The 20,736-nt window shown below is 38.7% G+C and overlaps 1 protein-coding gene across 1 annotated transcript in view; it reads left to right on the plus strand.

The window, feature by feature from the left end:
* The first annotated feature begins 3,231 nt into the window (after positions 1-3,231).
* POLQ (DNA polymerase theta) overlaps positions 3,232-20,736 on the plus strand; it is a 119,830-nt gene continuing 102,325 nt past the window's right edge. The window contains exons 1-6 of the mRNA XM_036744106.1: positions 3,232-3,442; positions 8,575-8,757; positions 9,314-9,444; positions 13,148-13,304; positions 15,840-15,948; positions 19,454-19,673. Coding sequence (XP_036600001.1) covers positions 3,232-3,442; positions 8,575-8,757; positions 9,314-9,444; positions 13,148-13,304; positions 15,840-15,948; positions 19,454-19,673 — 1,011 coding nt within the window. The remainder of the gene's footprint in view (positions 3,443-8,574; positions 8,758-9,313; positions 9,445-13,147; positions 13,305-15,839; positions 15,949-19,453; positions 19,674-20,736) is intronic.

A 20,736-nucleotide genomic window follows, 5' to 3' on the forward strand; every position in this document is an offset into this window, starting at 1 on the left:
TATTAGCTACATTTTTATTAGTGTCAGGAGATACCCTAATCTTATAAGCATCATTTTTACACATTGTTTTTTGGTGGGGTGTGACCAGTTATTTCAGCAGACGGCTAACGTTAACCACATTTCTGTTGGCATCCAGTTTTACTGTGTAACGTTTGCTGACCTCTCCCCCAGATTCTGAGTTGTACTCCATTATAGGCATGTCGATCTTTGTGAATAGAATGGGCTGTATCACTAATAGAAGGAAACATTTCCCATTGCAATTTATTGAACTGCCTTTCTTATACAAATCTACTTTTTGTTCGTTCACTCAATTTATATTTACTGAGTGCCTTCTCAGTTAAAGGGACTGGGACAAAGATGAATGATATGTCCCTATTTCCTAGGCATTTACAATGCTGTTGTTCAGCCATTTCTCAGTTGTGTCAGACTCTTGGTGCCCCATTTGGAGTTTTCTTGGCAGACACTGGAGCAGTTTGCCATTTCCTTCTCCAGATCATTTGACAGATGAGGAAACTGAGGTAAACAGGGTTAAGTGACTTGCTCAGGGTCATGTAGCTAGGCAGTGTCTGAGGCATGATTTGACCTCAGTAAGATTGGGTCTTACTGACTCCAGGCCCAGCACTCTATCCACTTCACCACCTAGCTGTTACACTTTAGGCCTGGGAATTTGCACCTACAAAACTAGGGTAGTTGGCCAATATCACACCAGGGCAGCTCACCTGGTAGGGCAATTATAAAAAAAAGAAAAAGCAAAAAAGTGATCATAAATCCATTTGAGTATCCATCTCAGTCATAGATAATAGTGGCCGGCTCCTCTCTCCCTCACTCTTACTTCTTCAAATAAGTAGACCCCAGTAATATGCCCAGCTGTCCCAAAAGACGAGAGGCCGAAGCCAGTCTGTTAATAAGCATTTATTAAGCACCTACTGTGTGCCAAGCACTGGCAAATGGTTAAAAAAAAACTCCTAAAACTTGAGACCTTTTGGAATGCCCAAAAGACAATGAAGATAGGAATACTGAGCAGGAAGCACACTGTTTGAACACTGTTGGAAGGAGGCAATAAATAAACTAGATTAGACTTATCCTGAGCCAAAAAGGGTGAGGAGGTAGGAAATGGAGACTGGTTCTAATAAGTTGAGTAGAAAGTACACCTTATGTATAGGGTGTGACCAGTGTATAAAAATTTTTAAAAATAAACGAATGAGTCAACAAGAATTCATTAAATACCTACTATGGGCCAAGCACAGAGCTAGGCACTGGGAATACTCAAACAGATCTGTAACCTCGTCTATTTGGGAGTTCCCTCCAACAATGCAACCCATCAATGCCTCCTAACTCAGGTTCTTCCAAAAGTCTACCACAGGACATCCCCCGAATGTACAGGAGGGCTGTCTCCGGGTGCTAGTGGAGAACTCTGGCTGTTGTTGACCTGTCATCCCTTACCCTTGATGGAATCATCTTCTCCTCCTGTGTGTGATGATTCCTTAATGTCACCCACCACTCTTGTTTAGAGTTCCTTCTTGGTTATGAGTTTGTAGCCTGTTTACACCCACCACTGCCTCTCCATCCTGCTCTGACTGATAAGTAATCTTTAGTTCTTCAGAGGTAGTAATGCATAGAACAACAATAAACTTAGTACTGAAAAGATGGACCTTCAATTGCATGGGGAGGTAGGGGTCAGGAAAAGAGCTTTGCAAATTTCCCAAAGCAATTCAGCCAGTTCTCCTCCTCCCCTTCATTAGGGTAACCTTGTCCCAGTCTAAAGATGCAGACAGGCTATGGAATCATGGACAATTCACCTTCTCAGGGCCTCACTTCCCTCAGCTGTAAAACAGGGATAACAATTCTTGTACTATTTTAGTGCTGTGTTGAGAAAAGTACCTCGGAGACTTGAAAGTAAGAAGGATCATGATTAGATTTGGGGTAATCTGACTTCAAATCCAGGGGTCTACACCTCCTTTGAGTATATTGAGAGGAGAGAAAGGAAAACGTTGTCAAAGTCTCTTCAGCTCAATTGATAAACCCCTTTGTTACTGCGATTAAAAGGTTCTTCTTAGGTCCTTAACTCACCTGTGCTCACGGGGGGAAAGTAGAGAGCTGGGATTAGTCACTGGCTTTTCCTGGGGCAATTCTGTTAATGAAACGGGCCTGGGGCAAGTAGCTCAAAACTCTCTAACTTGTAATGACAAACTAGGTTTCAGTTGAGAAAAGGGGTATAGGGAGGGACCCGAGGCCATTTGAAGAAAGACTGTGGACTATGTGAAAGATTGGGAGACTATGATATTGCTGCGGCCAGCTCGGGCATTTTCTCTGGCCATGCCCCAAGACTGGCACGCTCTCCCACCACCGCCCCGGCTTCCTTTAAGTCCCAACTAAAATCCCACCTTTGACAGCAAGCTTCCCCCAACCCCTTTTCAGTGCCTTCCTTTAATTATTTCCTATTTAGCTAGCATATTTCTCACCTTTATATATTTGTTTGCACGTTGTCTACCCCATTAGATTGCAAGCTTCTTAAAGGCTGGTACTGTCTTTTGACTCCTTTTGCATCTACAACGCTTCGAACAGTGCCTGGCGCTATGTGCCTTCGCACATAGTAGGTGCTTATTCACAGGTGAAGAAACTGAGGCAGCTTCGAGAGGTGACCTACTTGCACAGAGCTCCAAAGGCTGCAGAGCCAGTCTAGACAGATCACCTCAGGGTGCTGAGTAAGTTAAGGACAAAAGTTACCTTTTCAATAGCGTTTTATGGTTTGCGAAGCGCTCTACAAAAATTTTATCTTCACAATAACCCTGAGGGGTAAGTGCAACAGCATTTTACAGAGCAAGAAACTGAAGCCGACAATAAAGACTTTGGGTCAGCTGATGTCTGAAGTTGGATTTGAACTTAGACATCCAGACTGCAGGTCCAGCCGTCTCTTCACGTGATGTCAGGGAAGCGAAGTGAGGCGCTAGAGCAAGGGAACCTCCTTCTAAAAGGCTTCTAGGAATCGAACGAACCCTCAGAGGCCGCTCTAGCCACCTCCTCTCCGCCTCTCCCAAGTCAAAAAGAGTTTCTCCTCTATGGTCTCTGAGGTCATTCCGTCCGCTGAACTCTATGGTTCCGGGGCCGTCTGGGAGACCTAGATTTGAAACCAGTGGCGGGAAGATGGCGGCGGCCGCCGCGCCGGAGCCTGGGGGTCTCTGGCTTCTCCTCCAGTATCTGGACCGCCAGAGCTGATGAGGAGCTGGGACGATGAAGCTTACGAGTCGGAGTGGGAAGCGGCGACGCTCGTCGTCGCCCGGCTCGGACTCTTTCTTGGGATGCGGTAGCAGAAGCGGCGGCAGGAGAAGGGACAGCAGTAGCGAAGGTGTCGGTGTCAGTCCGCGGGAACCAGTGAGACCCGTGCTGAGCCCGCCCCCGGGCCTGGCGAGTAGCCTGCGGAGGGGCAGGCTCGGCTCGCCAGGTACGGCGGCCAACGGCCCTCGGAGGCCCGGGGAAGGCGGGGGCGGAGGGGACTGAGCGGGCCGGGTGTGCGTTCGGTCCCTCGCGGATGTCAGTTACTCCCCTGGCGGATGTCAGTTACTCCTCTCGGCATCCCGGCTTCTCCGGGGCTGTCAGTCACACACACGTGGAAGGTCATTTCTGACACTGCCTCTCTCTTCCCTCTCTTTTTCCCCTCCCTTTTCCCTCCCTCTCTTTTTTTCCCTTCTCTTTTTCTTTCTGTTTCTCTCCCTTTTCCCCTTCTATAAGAGATTTTCTAAGTCTCCTCCTTTTCTTCCTCTCTCTTTCCCCTCTCCCCTCTTTTCCTCTCTCCCTTCCCTCCCTTTCCCCATCTCTTGTCTCCTTTCTTCTCCCACTCCCTCCTCTCCTTTCTTCTCCCTAACTCTTTTTTTGTTGATAGTTTTTATTTTTGTCCTTTCCCCATTTTAAATTTTACAGTTTATTTTTTAAAATTTTATTTTAGTTTTCAAAATTCACTTCCATAAGATTTTGAGCTCCAAATTTTCTCCCTCTCCTTCCCCTCCCCTCTCCTCAAGACGGTGCGCAATCTGATATAGGCTCTACCTATACTTAAATATTAAACATTTTTGCAATAGTCTTGTTGTAAAGAAGAATTAGAACCAATGGGAGGAACCACAAGAAAGAAGAAACAAATAATCAAAAAACAACATTGTGTGCTTTGCTCAGCATTCAGACTCCATAGTTCTTTGGATGTGGATAGATTTTCTATCATGGGTCTTTTCAAGTTGTCTTAGATCTGTCTATCAAAGTCAGTCATAAGACATTGTGATTGTTATTGTGTACAATGTCCTTCTGGTTCTGCTCACTTCACTCAGCATCAGTTCATGTAAATCTTTACGGGGTTTTTCTGAAATCCGCCTGTTCCTCATTTCTTATGGAACAATAGTATTCCATTATATTCCTATGCCACAACTTGTTTAGCCATTCCCCAATTGATGGGCATCCTCTCAATTTCCAGTTCTTTGCCACCACAAAAAGAGCTGCTATAAATATTTTTTACATGTAGCTCCTTCTCACATTTGCATGATCTCTTTGGGATACAGCTCTAGAAATAGTATTGCATGGTCAACAGGTAGGCAGTTTTATAGCCTTTTGGGCATAGTTCCAAATTGCTCTCCAGAATGGCTGGATCAGTTCACAACTCCACTAACAATGCATTAGTGTTCCAATTTTCCCAAGTCTTCTCTAACATTTATCATTTTCCTGTTTTGTCACATTAGCCAATCTGATAGTGTGATGTGGTACCTTAGAGTTGTTTTGATATGCATCTCTCTAATCAATAGTGATTTAGAGCATTTTTTCATATGACTATAGATATCTTTAATTTCTTCCTCTGAAAATTGCCTGTTCATATCCTTTGACCATTTATCAGCTGGGGAATGACTTGTATTCTTATAAATTTCACCCAGTCCTCTATATATTTTAGAAATAAGGCCTTTATCAGAGACACTGGTTGTAAAAATTGTTTTCCAACTTTCTGCTTCCCTTCTAATCTTGGCTGCATTGCTTTGCTTGTGCAAAAGCTTTTCAATGTAATGTAATCAAAATTATCTGTTTTGCATTTCGTAATGTTCTCTGTCTCTTGTTTGATCATAAATTCTTCCCTTCTCCATAAAACTGACAGATAAACTATTCCTTGCTCTCCTAGTTTGCTTACAGTATCAGCCTTTATATCTAAATTGTATACCCATTTTGACTTTATCTTGGTATATGGTGTAAGATTTTGGTCTGTGCCTAGTTTCTGCCATATTATTTTCCCGTTTTCGCAACAGTTTTTGTTAAATAGTGAGTTCTTATCCTAGAGTCTTTGGGTTTATCAAACAGTAGATTACTATAGTCATTCCTACCTCTTTCTTCCCTTTTCCACCTCTTCTCTGTCTCCTTTTCCCCCCTCTCCCTCTTCTTTCCTCCCCACCTCTTCCCATTTCCACCTCTCTTCCCTACTCTATCTCTCCCCCCAGCCTTTTTGCTTCTTCCCCTTCCTCTTCCCCCTGTTGCCTTTTCCCCTCTCTCCCTCCTCTATCTGCCCCTTCCCCTTTTGCAAACCCCTCTTTTTCCCTCTTCCCTCCTCTTCCCCCCTCTGTCTCATTCCTTCCCTTTCCTCCCTCTTTTATCCTCTCTTTCCCTCCTCTCTCTTCTCTTTCTCTCTCTTCTCTTCCCCATTTTCCCATTTCCTCTCTTCCTCTTATTCTTGCTTCCTCTTCCACCTCTCTTTTCCCTCTCTCTCCCTCCCCACTTTATCATTCTCCCTCTTTTTCACCCCAACTTATTTAAAAACACACACACGTACTTTAATAACTGAGTTGCCTTTCTTCCTGTCACGGTGCTTGGAACATAGCAAACACTTGTTAACTTGACTGTATTCATTGTAATTGATTTCTTTTGTCATCCGATGCATTTTATTTTTAAAAATACATTTCTTTTTATACATTTAAATTTCTCCCACTGTCCCTACCAGTGCCCCACCCATCAGAGCTATGTAACTAAAATTTAAAAAAATATTTAATTTTCAGTTTCAAACCTCAGCCCTTGGGAAGGCAAGAAATACAAAACCCATTGCAAATATGAAGTCATACAAAATATTTTTATGCATTAGCCATGGTGGGGGGAGGGGAAGAAAAAATATACTTCAGTTTAGACTGAGTCTGTCAGTTCTCTCAGAATGTTGACAGCATTTTTCATCGTGAGTTCTTTGAAATTGTGGTGGGTGGTTGTGATGATTAGAGTTTCTAGGTCGTTCAAAGTTGATTATTGTGCAAATTGTTTTCTTGGTTCTGTTCACTTCATTTTACATCAGCTCATATAAGTCTTCCCAGGTTTTTTCTGAAACAATCCCCTGCATCATTTCTTATAGCACAGTAGTATTCCATCATGTTCATATACAGCCATTCCCCAACTGATGGAATCCCCTTAATTTCCAGTTCTTTTCCACACAGAAAGAACTGCTATGTGAGATTTTTTTTAAAAGAAAGAAAAATAAATTAGCAAAAATGATTATACATAGAACAATTAAAAATACATGCAGTGTTCCACGTCCCAGGGCCTTCTACCTATGCTAAGTAGCTGTGGGTGAAGAGTGGGAATGTTTTCTCACATCTCTTCTTTGGTGCCCTGCATGTTCTTTGTATTCTGCAAAATTCATGTTTTTAAAAAATATTTTTTATTTGTCTTTTGTTTTCACATTGCACAAATTTCTTCCTGTATCCTTTTCCCAACCCCTTCCCACAGAGTAATTTCATATAACTGGGAACATTTTTAAAGAAAAAAAAGGGGAAGAAAAAAAAATCAGTAAAACTGATACACTGAAAAAATCTGAAAATATGTGCAGTGTTCCACACCCTTGGACCACCCACCTCTGCAAAGGAGTGGAAGGGTGACTTTTCATCTCTTTTTTTAAGGCCAGGCTTATTCCTTGTAATTTTTCAGCATCCACTTTTTATTGTTTGAAGGTTCTTCCTTAATTTGTTGTTCTTGTGTTCATTGTTTTCTTGGCTCTGCTTGCTTCACTCTTTTGATGCATCTAAAAGCATTGTTCTGAGAAGTAACATGTTAAGAATTCATAGTCTGCTGCAAAATTTCCAGCCCCATTTTTCTATGAATGGGAAGACATAGGTACAGGAGCGGGGCACAGAGGAAAATGTGCTGCATTTGGAGGAGAGGCCCTGGGTTTGCACCTTGGTTCTGCCACTTCTCTGGGTGACCAGCTAATAATAGTAATAATAGCTGGCATTTATATAATGTTTTGAGGTTTGCAAAGCACTCTTCATTTGTTATTTCACTGGACCTTCAAGGCAACCTTGCGACCAGGTGCTATTATGATCCCTGTTTTACACACTAGGAAACTGAGAAGTTAAATAACTTGCCTGTGGTCACAGAGCTAGTGTCTGAAAGAGGATTTCAGGTCTTCCCTAACCCCAAGTCCAGAACTCCAACTGCTGTGTCATCTACCTGCCTGCCAGTTATCTTTTCTGTGTGTTTTGTTTCTCAGGTCCTAACATTTCCAAGATCCTAAAGTTGGAAGGGGCCTAAGCCTCTTCCACCAAGTCTAACCCATACTCAAAAGGAATCCCCATTATAGACATAATCTTTAAGTGGTCCTCCAGCCTCTGCTTAAAGGACTACAATTAGGGGGAATATACTCGCTGCAGAGGCAGCTCCTATCACTTTGGGACAGCTCCTAATTATTAATAAGCTTTTCCTAGCATCAAGCTGAAATTTGCCATCTGTGGCTCCCAATACTGACTCCTCTGGCCAGAAAGAACAAGTCCATTCCCTGGTCAATATGCCCATTCTTGGGGTCAGCATGTACTGATCACCTAAGTCTTCTTCAGGCTAAATATTCTAGTTCTCTAGCCTTTCTTTTTATGAAATTTACTCAGCCCTTTTCATCACCCCAGCTTTATTCCAGTCACTTTGGTTGGCCCTGGGACACAGGTACAAAGAACAGAAACAGCCTTTGCTCCCAGTGAGTTTGCATAATGGGCGAGGGTTAATAAGTACATACAAAAATATATATATAGCATAAACATAAAGTTAATAAATGCAAATATCTGTAAGATTGTTAAATGCTGAATAAAAAATATAATAAAAATGAATTCCAAAGACACTCCAGCTTTGAACTAATTGATCTCTACAGCCTCATTTTGTTCCAAATCTGAGAGGCTAACATCCCAGAACTAGAAGAGAACCTAGAAGTTATCTAATCCAACAACCTAATTTAAAGATGAGGAAACTGACTTGCTCAGTATCACCCAGGTAGTAAGTGTCAGCACTAAGATTTGAAGGCAGGTCCTCTGGTTCCAGATTGCTTTCTCTTCTTATTCAATGACACTATCTTTTATAATTTGGAGAAATGTGAGTGTCTCTTATTATCCTTAACCGCAATAAGAATCGCAGAGCACGAGTGTTCTGGTCCAGGTGTTGCACTGATGAGAAGTCTGAACTTAGGCCAGTCACAAACTTTTATTTGATGATTACTTTGAGCACTAACAGTCTATGTCTTCGAAGCTTCTATTCCACCATTCATCACTGTTTTGTTTTTTTGTTTGTTTGTTTTGTTTTTTTCCCTGAAAGGACCGTGCAAGCAAGTGGTAGTACCTGATAACCAAATAGACAAATTGCTCCTGGCAAGCTGGGGGCTTCCCAAAGCAGTTCTGGAGAAGTATCAAAGTTTTGGTGTAGTGCAGATGTTTGAATGGCAAGCAGAATGTCTCTTGCTTGGACAAGTTCTGGAAGGAAGGAACTTAGTCTATTCAGGTATTCAGATTTCTCTAACTGCTGTCTAACTTATTTTAAAGATGTTATGGATATGTAAAATTATATGTTAAGTAACTGCAGGCTGGAATGTTTTCTCAAATAAGCATATGTTCAGAGCAGATATAATTATCTTCTAATGAATTTTTACATAGCTACAGGAAATTATTTGATATCAGTTTGCCTTTTTTGAAGTTGGGATTCATTTAACTGTTTCAATGTGGTGGCCTGAAGATGAAGGAATTAATTTATTATATATAAAGTATTTTAAAGTCTTAAAATGTGTTTTAGTCAGATGCCAGGCCCATAGCATATGTTCGATAGGTATCTGTATTCTTATTATTTAGTATATGTTAGTACATGATTTTTTTCTTTTTGGTTTCATATTTTTATTCATCATCAATAGTATTTCAGCATGTTATTTCACATTACTGTCTTAAATTTACTGAGGCTAGCCTTAGACAGAAGAGCTATTGAAGGTTTGCTTGAGATAACTAGAATAAAAAAGTTTAAATGCTACTTATTTTGTGATGACTTTTAAAATAATCTGTTCTTTTAGCTCCAACAAGTGCTGGAAAGACCCTTGTTGCTGAATTACTGATTCTGAAGAGGGTTTTGGAAATGCGTAAGAAAGCTTTATTCATTCTGCCTTTTATTTCAGTGGCTAAAGAGAAAAAATATTACCTTCAGGTAAGTCTAAAATAAAAATGTAATTAAGATTACATATACTCATTACTTATATTCTTTTTACTTATTACTTGCTACTTAATACTTATACTCTTACTGCATATACTTTGACTGAAATTCTACTGTTAGAAGCTTTGACATTAAGATCTTTTTAAGGTGAGTTCCAGAAATAGGTGAATAGATGAGTATTTTATGATAACATTATACCTTTAGAATGTCACCATTTAAAAGAGAGAAATTCACAAGAATTATGTAAGTTCAGTTCAACAAATACTTATTAAATGTTTGCTCTTTGCTGGGGATACAGAAACAAATGAAATAGTACCTTCCCTCAAGTGCCTTTATACTGCATCATATACACATAAATAATACGATATAATTTGAGGTATAGAGTACTGATAACTGGAAGATCAGAAAAGACTGCCTATGTACCTGAGTTGAACTTTGAAGGAAGCTAAAGAGTGGTGGTGAGTGGAGGTGCATTTCAGTATAAGAAGGGCTTATGTACAGATGTGGGGGATCAAGCGTTGAATTTCAGAAATGGCTATTGTAGTCCACTTTAGCTGGAATGTAGCATTTATTAAAGGGAGTAGTATGAAATAAGGTAGGAGAGCCAGGGTTTGAAGGGTGTTAAATGATAGTCATGGGAGTTCATATTTTATCTTACAGGTAATAGGGATCCACTGAAGGATTTTGAGCAGTGAAGTGTCATGATTAAACCTGTGCTTAAGAAGATTATTTAGGTAGCTCCATGGCGCCATGTGAATTGGGAAGAAAAGGCAGGGGGATGCAAGAGATGGTTGTGAGGCAGGATTAGCAAGACTTGATGACTCTATATGAGGGATGAGGAAATGGAATGAATTGAAGATTACTCCAAGTTTGCTAAACTGAATGACTGGAAGGATGGTGATGATGCCATAATTTAAAATAGGGAAGCTTGGAAAAGGATCATGTTAAGACAATAAAAGAATGACTTTCATTTTGGATGTTTGAGTTATCTAGGAGGTATCTAGTGGACAGTTTGGTGCTAGGGCACCAGGGGTCAGGATTGGGTATCATTTATTTGGAAATGATTTACATAGAAATATTAATTGAACTGGTGGGAGCTGATGAGTTCACTGAGAGAGGGTTTGTGTAAAGAAAAGAAAGCACCAGGCAGAGTTTGGTAGGGTAAACAAGGTTAGAGGCTGAGACGTGAATGATAGTTCAGTGAAGACTGAGAGAGAGGAGAACTAGCACATAGAGTATTCAGGATGGGGGGAGGGGTACAATGATGTCAAAAGCTTCAGAAAGGTCAAGTAGGATTGTTGTGTTTGTCTGTTCTTGAAGAGGACCGTGACATCAGGAAAATGATGACATGACTTGCAGTTGACTGATTTGAGTGAGGGAAGGCTATGCAAGATCACTAGCCTCACTTTCTGCTCCAGAGCGATCTGTGTCCAGTGGCCTGATATTCACCAGGACCACTGGAGATGGCCCAGGATGCAGTGGGAAACCCTGGCCCTTTCAGGCTAAGGTCTTTTCAGGTTCTCACTTTGAGTGAGATAACTTCATTGAATATGTTTCTTTAAGAAGTTAATCAAGGGATGACCCCTTTAATCAAAACAAAAATAAATAAATAAAACTGGGAGGGGAAGACCCTCAGGGTTCCTGACCAAAAGAGAAACAGTTATTATTTAGTATTTACATTCACTCTGTGCTAGGAGGTCAGGGATCTGTTGTCCGATCTGTGAGCTCCAGAATGAATAGGGGTTAAGGCTTGGTTTTTGAGAAAGAAATCTAGCCAGTAAACCTGAAGTTTAGGCGGCAGCCTTTAGCCATTGAAATGTACCTTCCTTTGGGCAGAGCACCCAGAAGAGGGAGAGGCTACTCACAGGTTGTATTTGTTCTTCGTTCTCCTTAAATAGGATAAGGACTGAAAAATGTCCATGGAATTTAACATTTAAGAGACCATTTGTAACTTTGGAGACACCAGGTTCAGTTAGTTGGTGGGTTTGGAAGACACATTTTAAAGTGTGGAAAAAATGGGAGGTGTGGAAGGAGAATCACTGAGTATAGACACCTTTATCTATGAATTTAGCTCTGAAAGGCAAGAGAAATATATAATCATAGTTTGAAGGAATGTCACAGTCAAGTGAAGGTTTTCTTTTTGATACCTGGAAATGTTTGTAGGCAATTGGAAAGTAATAGATAAGTACTTCTTTCTTTCTTAAGGTAAGGAGCTATAGAAATTGTAGTGTATCTTGGAAAGGAAAATGGAAAACCCACTGAGCATCTGATGCTCTCGGTTTGTAGGCATTGTGTCTGTTTGAGCTACATTTGATATTTACTTATCTGTGTACGTATTAATTTCTAACACCCCAGCAGATTGTAAGCTCCTTGAAGACAGGAATTGTTTTCATCTTTGTTTCCCCTGTGCCTAGCACAGTGCCCATTGTATACTAAGCACTTAATAAATGGTTATCTAACTGCATCATACTTGATTCTGGTTGGTAGACTGGAGTATATATTTATTGTTGTGAATTAACAGGACATAGTTTATGTTTAAGACAGAGTAACAGCGGGTTTTTTTTTTTTTTTACACCATCTCAAACAGGACTTCGCTGCTCACATATTGCCCAGGCATGGGGGTGTGTGTGTGTGTGTGTGTGAAAATAAATCTGATCCCAGACTTTATACGTGACATTTCTTCTGAGGTAGTCTTCAGGCATTAAGTTATGCTTCATAGACCATGACACTTTTTAACAGTTATTTCAGAGGTAAAAGAATCAACAAGTCTGGGCTGAAATGCTAGTAACTTAAACAGAATTCTCTCAAATGAGTGGAAAGTCCAAAATTTAGAAAAGGATGAAAATATCCTTGTTATGGACACTGCGCATTAAAGGTTAACTACAAAATCTGCCACAGTGGAAAGATTTTGCCTTTTTATTCATTTTATATAGTAGCTCAAAACTACACTAAACTTTTGGGATACTGTGTATAAAGTATAAAGTTATGAGAATTAGTTTTTGACTGAAACAACGGGAGAGTTTAAATTCCTTGAACAAATTATTTTCCTCTAGCATTATTTTGAAACTATAGATACGATTTTGCTTGGTTTGGGGAATTAATAATGCTATAGTTTAAGGCGGTTTTCCTGTATTTTTGATTTCTGAAGGCAACTATGTTTTAGAATTGCTTTGCTCATTGTCATTAAAATAGTACTTGAAAATTTTTTGACTTGTTTTGTAAATTGCTTCATTGCTTACTTTGATGTCTCATTTTCCAATAGAGGTGACTGTGCCAACAAATGGCACATCTGCCCTGTTATGTCTTAGCAAGTTGGAAAGACCTTGAGTATGGGCCAGGTCTGCCCTCTTAGGACTATTTTAGCTAAGTTAGGAGTGGGTTTATTACCAGAGGGTTGGCTACAAGGTGATGACTTTTTTTTCCAGTTATAGCAACTGGCTATCTGTGATGAAATCATACCCACTCTTATAAAATCATGAATCCTTAAAAGTATAGTGGAATACCTCTTCCTGTCTTAAAGGAGAATATGTACTGAGCTCTAGAATTTCTACATTTTAGCACATAATTCTGAGTTGAACCCAGTAGGCTCTGGTTTGTAAGATGGATATCAGTGGTAAGTGACTTCAGAGTTTTAATATCTCTGCTTTTGCTGCAAATTGCGATTCAAGTAATTGAGGAATTTTCTTTGGTTATTTAGAACCTGTTTGAGGAAGTAGGATTGCTGGTGGAAGGCTACATGGGCAGCTGCTCCCCAGCAGTCCGTTTTTCTGCTTTGGACGTTGCTGTCTGCACAATTGAGAGAGCCAATGGCCTGGTCAATCGCTTAATTGAAGAAAATAAGATGGACTTGTTAGGTGAGCTCACTATGAAAATAAACAGACATGTTCCCATTGTGTTCTGGTAGAAAGGAAAAGTAATTATGGAGTAGTTCCAGTTCCCAGTACTTAACTTCTCAGATTCTTCACCCTTTGCTTCATCTCTTCTGTTGGCAAAAATCAGCAGGGTGATAAGACTCAGTATATGATAGAAGGGTGGGGTTTTTTTTTTGGTTCAGTTCAACAGTCATTTATTAAGAGCCTACTTTGTACAGTGCACTGTGCTAGGCACTAGGGGAAATTCCAAATGTCTTACTAGGTAGAATCTAATAGGGAAAGTGATACATATACAAATACTATTATATAATACATAAGTATATAAGAGAGTTGTAAACTATGAACTTTTAGTTCTGACTAGGGGAAGATGGATTGATGGCATCAGGAGGGGCTTTGTCAAAGAGACTTACAAGATTATGCTGTTTTGCTCAACAGCCCTTTCTTCATAGATAGTGCAAAGGTGGCAATTAGACAGGCAAGTATATGGAAACACCACACAGTCAGTGAAAAAGAATTAATTTATCCTAATGTGAAGAAATCTTAGGTTACAAATTATATGCACAGCAAGTGAGTAAAGGGTACATGCAGTTTTATTGCCTAAATTGACACAGCTTTACTCTAGCTCATCTTTCCTTGTTTCTGTACCTTTGCACATACTGTTTTCTTGTTCTTGAAACCAACTCCCTGCTCTTCTCCTATTGAACTTCATCTCTGCCATTAAAATACCTGGCTCAGATGTCATCTCCTCTCTGGTTCCTTTCCTCAGTAGTCTTCTCCAACCCCAAGCTAGAAGCGATTGCTTCTTTCGTAAAGCTCAGGCCATTCTCTTTGACTTTGCCTGGGTGCTTTGTCACTTTCTAACTTGTGCACAAATAATTATAAAACATGAATCACATATTCTTATAAGATTCTTAGCTTACCTTTTTGGACGTAGGGACTATTATTTTTCATCTTTGTAGCTTTAATGCCTAGCGCAGTGTTTTGTAAGTAATAGGCACTTAATAAATATTTGTTGAATTAAATTGAGTTATTTGGTGGAGTAGAATTAAGTATAATAAGTTTTCACATTCAAATTAATTGTGACTAAACCACTCTGAACTAGTGGTGTTAAAATTCTAGAATGTTTTTGTAGAAATACTATTTATTTTGCAATACTTCAACTAACTGTTAACCAAGTGATATCAAATAGAAGTGGCCAATATCCAGCTTAATGAAAAAAACTAATAGTAATAGTAGCAAAATTATTTAAAAACAGTTTGTTACCTGTGCTTGCCCACATTTTTTATAAATAATACAGAGGTAGACTTCAGGGGAGTCCAGTTTGAAGAATCACAAATTCGCAATTAATAGAGTCCAAAATAATGAGACTTTACTGTATCATCTAACCTCTTTTATATTTTTCTGTTTCCCTGTATTCCTATCATTCCATGTCAGGAGTCTGAAATATCTAACTGGAATGTAATATCTATAATTTAATCTTAACCCCCCAGCCATTATTCTTTTTTATAGTAATGGTACCCTGAAGAATTGTGACATATCTGTGACAAGATTCTTCTTGTAACTGTAGAGTCAGAGGATTATCTTCAGTTTAAAGTTGGCAGGGATCTCAGAGGTTCGGTTTACAAATTTTACAGAGACTGAAGGCTAGAGATGGTATTCACTCAAAGTCACATATGTGTAAATGGAAAGGAGTTAGGATTTGAATCCATAATGTGACTTCAAATCCAATTTGCTCTTTCTTCTAAGGCTGATTAATGCCTATTTGAGGGGATATGAATAGGGGAAATGTGAAATGGGGATGAATTAAATAGACCCAGGTTGGTATGGGTTCTCAGGTTCTTGAGAAATAAATTCGAGGCATAAAAATAAATGTTTTGTTGAGGTTCATTCTCTAGTGTTGACCAGGGGAGGGATTTCCCTGTCTGGCCTATAAGAAAATTCACGAGAAGATTTTTCATTTCTAGGTCAAGGATGACTAACCATGCAACTACAGTTTAATGAAAATATCTTTAAAGCCATCCATTTTCCTTTGGTCTAATTCCTTTTTTACTAAACACCCTTGTGATAAGAAAGTAAAAAGGGAAATTCTACTGAGAAGCAAGTATGCTGCTAGCTCACATAAATAGTTGCTATTTTTGACAGTTATATTTCTTTTAAAATTTTTTAATTGATATTTTGATAGAAATAAGTCTTGGATAATGTAAGCCAATTTTTCAGGGTCTGATCAACTTTTTGTTAAGCTCATAAAGGCCCTTATAGATTTAGGACCCATTATAATCCCACCAGAGCCCAGCTGGCCAACTTTATTCAAAATCTTTATTATAGAGATTAGTGGATAAAGCTGATGCTTTATTGTATGAAACCTGTTTTCATTGGTTCCATTTTTAGAATGTTACTATGCCTACGCCAGTACTTTAATGATCTACCTAATATTTACAATATTTGACCTTTTTAAGGTTTATGGGAGTTGGTGTGAAACTCTGTAGAACTTAACATCTGAAGAAATCATCTTTTTAGGAATGGTGGTTGTAGATGAATTGCATATGCTGGGAGACTGTCATCGCGGATACCTGCTAGAACTTTTGTTGACTAAGGTTCGATACGTGACTCAGAGAGCAGCAGTGAGGTGAGTGACTGAAAATCCTCTCTTTTAGATTCTCAGTAGTCATGGAGAAACATCAGTTACTGAATTAGTAAATGAGTGCAGTGCTTTTCTCATTTGGAATCTGGTACGTGATAGGAAATGTTCCTCCTGTAATGAGCTTTCATGTATAGATCATAGGTCTAGAGGCAAAAGGCCCCCAGGGGCCATGTGCTCGTGTATTTTCACTTTCTAGAGGAGGTCACCCCTGCAGAAATCTCCCAAAGCAGGATTTGATGCCGTCGGACTCTGGGGCCATTGCTCTTTCTTCTTCCTGTACTCACTTGATATTGAAGAAAGTTGGTATTGGAGCACTTGACACAGATTGAATTAGAGATTTTTTTTTTTAAAGAAAATTTAAAGTTCCTGATTTCTTTTATCTTTGAGGTTCACTAGAGTATCTCATTTACATGATAACAAAATAAATGAAAATTTTGTAAAGGAATTATGCTGTCCTACTGACTTAAGTTGTGATTTCAGAGAAACATTCTTATTGGAAACACTTTGATCCTAAGATATGATAAGTGTCATGCTTTAAAAGTGCAGTAAATTTTTAAAGGTTATGCTTAATAGGAAATTATAAGACATTTACAATATTCCACCTTAAATTTAGTTTCATCGTTGTTGCAGTTGAAAAGTAAAGGGAATTTGGAATTTTTAAGTTGCTAGATTTTACTGGACAAAAACCAGCGCATTTTAACTTCATTGTCTCACCTTTGAGTTCAAATTATTTCTATTTCTCTGTGAGCTCTAAACCAGAAGATAAAGTTTTGAAACATATCAGGTGTGCCTGCCTGCCCTGCATAGCCAACACTATAGGTGTTTTTAATCAGCATAATTGATAACTTGTTGGTTAGATTTCTCTTCCATGAGACTAAAAAATTATATTAGCAATTAACCTAGTTGCAGTAGTTTTGACTGCTTGCCTCAGTGATTTGATTTCTAATGATTTGGAAACTGCAGATGACCTTTTAAATATATTTCCAGTGGGCTGTTAGTAAAACTTTTCTTAACCTGAGGTTGCTACTGAGCAAATTAAGGGGACCTTGCTGCAACTAATTTTTGTAAAGTGAAGGATCAGATGACAATTTTCTGTTTCAGCATATTTGGTTGTTTAGGACTTGACAGTTAATGCTATATATATGAGATGTAACGAAGTGTTATAATGAATTGCCTTTTTTCAATAATCATACCAGAATTAGCAATTTCAAATATGTACTGGCTTTGAATGGCCTCCTTAGGAGGCTAGGTACTTATTCCAATGATTCCGCCTTTACTGAAAACATTTTTGAAATTTTCCAGTTTGGAGTTATTGGCATTCAGAGCCATCTTAGAAGAACATCATTAATATATCTAAAATGATATGTTATGCAGTTTGATGCACTCACTTTATTTACCAGATGATTCCAAATAACTTTTGGTTCTTTCCGAATAAATCCAAATATGATTTCCCAAGTTTCTTTACTTTGCCACTGATGGGGTGCTTGGGCCTCAGCCCTAAGATTGTGTCTCTGGAAAGTTCCCAATTTCTCAGTAGGTCCCTGCCCTGTGAGAAAATTTTCCCTTGTTGCAGAGCACATTCTCTTATCAGAACAGACACAAAGGTACCTGGCCCAAGGATTTTTGTCCCTGGCTGGCCCAAGGACTCTCTTGGCACCAGCTCCTTAAGGTTCATACCTCTGACAACTTCCTTAATGTCTGGTATCAACAAAGTTGTTTCCTCAGGCTCCCTATGTTTTCCCATCCATAGATCACTGATGCTTGCTCCCAAGATACCTAGACTCTTAGATTACCTAATTAGGCATTCCTTTCCCATGCTCCTTTTCTATATAAACTACATTTACCCCCATCAGGTTGCAAGTTCCCTAAAGGAACTTGGCCCACTACTATTGGCCTTACAATAAACTGTTTCTTGATTGAAAAATGGCTTGAGTGTGTGAATTTATTCCAGGTGACTCTGCATTGTCATTCTTGGGGTCCCGGCACTCTGAAACTTCTTCACCACTACTGAAAATGATTCTGCTTCCCTTCCTTCCTGCCCCCTTAAAAATATTCCATAACCTCTAGAAATAATGCACCTGCTATGAGGTATGGCTATGAATTAATGTTGGCTGTAAGATTGGCCTTATGCTCAAATAGAAACAGGTTCCTGCAGGCTATATATTGACTTAGAAAACCACAAATTAACATTATCTGAGTTGCATTATATTTTGTTCTGTTAAAATTTTTACTATCACATTTTAATCTGGTTTCCCAAACTTGAGAGTTTTGCAGCCAGTGTGCTTAGGTTACCAACCTCTAAGGCATTGCTGGAATAAATGTATGACCTCCCAAGGTGAATGCTTGGAAGTGGACAGCACTCATTTAGATATGTTGGTAGAAAGTCAATGATGTTCTTTTTTTAAAAAATTAATTTCAACTTAAATACTAAAGCTTAAATATATAATAAGAAAAAAAGAAACATAAACTTAAATAATAAAACTTAAATACAAAATAAGAAAAGAAAAAAAAGCATTGTTATGTGCATAGAAGAACGTAAGAGGATTCAAAATATACAGCAATAAATTTCCATTTCAAGAAAGCCTATATAATAAATACTACACATTGTGTTCAGAGCTGTCCTTCTTTCCTTTGCTTCCTTGTAAGTTTTCCTGTTCTCTGCTGTACTCTTTTTACTTTGTCCTCTCCCCTGAGAGAAGGCTACTATTACATGCAGGCACATACACACACACACGTATATGCATACACATATACATACACTTACACCTATACTTAGATATCTACAATTATACTCATAGACATATACATTCGTATGCATCCATGTAAGGCCATACTATACTTGTTTGTCCTCTGTTTCTCTGAGGGTGGATAACATCTTCTTTTCATAAGTCCAAGTCTTTCCATATTTTTCTAAGTCCATCAACTCATCATTTCCTACATCACAGCCATATTCCAACCTTATACTGTCTAGTTATTTTAAATAGTCTAAAACAAAATTGATTAATATGGCTGACATATAGTGTAGTTTCCCTATTTTTCTCTTTTGTTTAAATCTATTTTAGTTCATGATTACTATCCCTGCTTTTTTTCCTAATAAATTCTACTCCTGATCTTTATTTTGTTTGTGTATATCTTTTTTCCTGTCCCTCCTGACTCCTCTACTTTACTTCTACCTGCTACCTTGCCCACTTGTTACTTAATCTACTCCCCCCACAAGATCCCTCCCTTATCCTCTCATTCCTGTCAATCTAAGCACTCTTCTATTACCTGCCCCCCTCCTTGTTGTGATGTTCTTTTACAGTTCATATAATACGCTTTTGAGTAAGTGTATTGAGTAGGTGTACTTTTTTGGGGGGGGGATATATAGAGGGATAGCTGCAGGATCTGCTAAGAATCTAATACTAAGAATGAACTTTAAAAGCTTTATTATGGTTAATAGTCATAACATGTCTTCCGTTTTGTTGTCACTTGTTTTATGTGTTTTTCATAGCCCCAAAAATTTGACCAGTGATTTTTCCAAAGAAATTCAGATAATTGGCATGAGTGCAACACTCCCTAATCTCGACCTTGTAGCTTCCTGGTTAAATGCTGAACTTTATCACACCGACTTTCGGCCAGTACCACTTTTGGAGTCATTAAAAATTGGTAGCTCAATATATGACTCATCCATGAAGCTTGTGAGGGAATTCCAACCCATGCTCCAAGTGAAGGTAAATTCTCTTCTTGTCTAGACATTAGATATATCCGTAGTGCTTGTATTGAATTTATAAGTCTCAACCCATAGGAATATATTTGTCATTTTAAAGTTAGATAATTTAGAGAATACAAAGTCACATTATTAGTAACTTTCTCTTCAGAACTCATAAAATAGTATTTTGTTACACTATAATGTACTCATGATGTAATCATTCAATCAAGAAATATTTATTAATCTCTCACTATTTGACAGCTGTTGTGTAATAATGTGTATTATAGTTGTGCTCGTATCTGTGTTTTTATCTGTCTTGTATCTGGAAGGTTTGTTGGTGATAGGGGAGGGGTTCCTAATGTTTTGTTTTGTACTAAACTTTGATTCTGGGCATTATCCTGTTTTCGAATATTACTGTGAATGTATCCTGAGGACAAACTTCTGGGAAAGTGGAGTGAGAGTTTGCATGGGATCTTCTCAAGAGCCTCCCCACTTCCCACTAAATAGCAATTGAAATACCAATAAGAAACAGAACAGTCAGAAATCTCACAGGAGGATTAAAAGTCATCAAAAACAATGATCAAACTGAAAAAGAATTCCAATACAATATTGTGTAATAAAAGATGCAGAGCCAAAGAGGAGAAAGTTATGCTGAAGTAACATCTACACTTACATCAGAAACAAGAAATTCAAAGATACGGTAAAATGGATAATAGACCCATTCAAGGAATTAAGAAATAAATCATCAAAAAAGTAAAAAACCAAATTATGAGAATAGAATATAGCTAGAGAATCTTGGGACAAGATGATAATGACACTCAGCTGTTGGGAAATCAGCATAGAGCACACAAAAAAGGTCAGTGGAAACAGAGTTAATGTGGAGGATTGAATGATGTTGTTGATGTGGAAATTTCTCTCAGTACTATTATTATCTCCATTTTGAAGATGAGGAAACTGAGGCTGAGAGACATCATTAAGTGACTTGCCTAGGGTCACACAGTGCCTGGGTGGCATTTGAATTCAGGTCTTTTTGACTCTAGGTCCAGCACTCTTACCCACTAAGCTACCTAGCTGCCTCTGATAAG

This window comes from Trichosurus vulpecula, chromosome 2 (assembly GCF_011100635.1).
Source record: "Trichosurus vulpecula isolate mTriVul1 chromosome 2, mTriVul1.pri, whole genome shotgun sequence".
NCBI classification, from domain to species: domain Eukaryota; kingdom Metazoa; phylum Chordata; class Mammalia; order Diprotodontia; family Phalangeridae; genus Trichosurus; species Trichosurus vulpecula.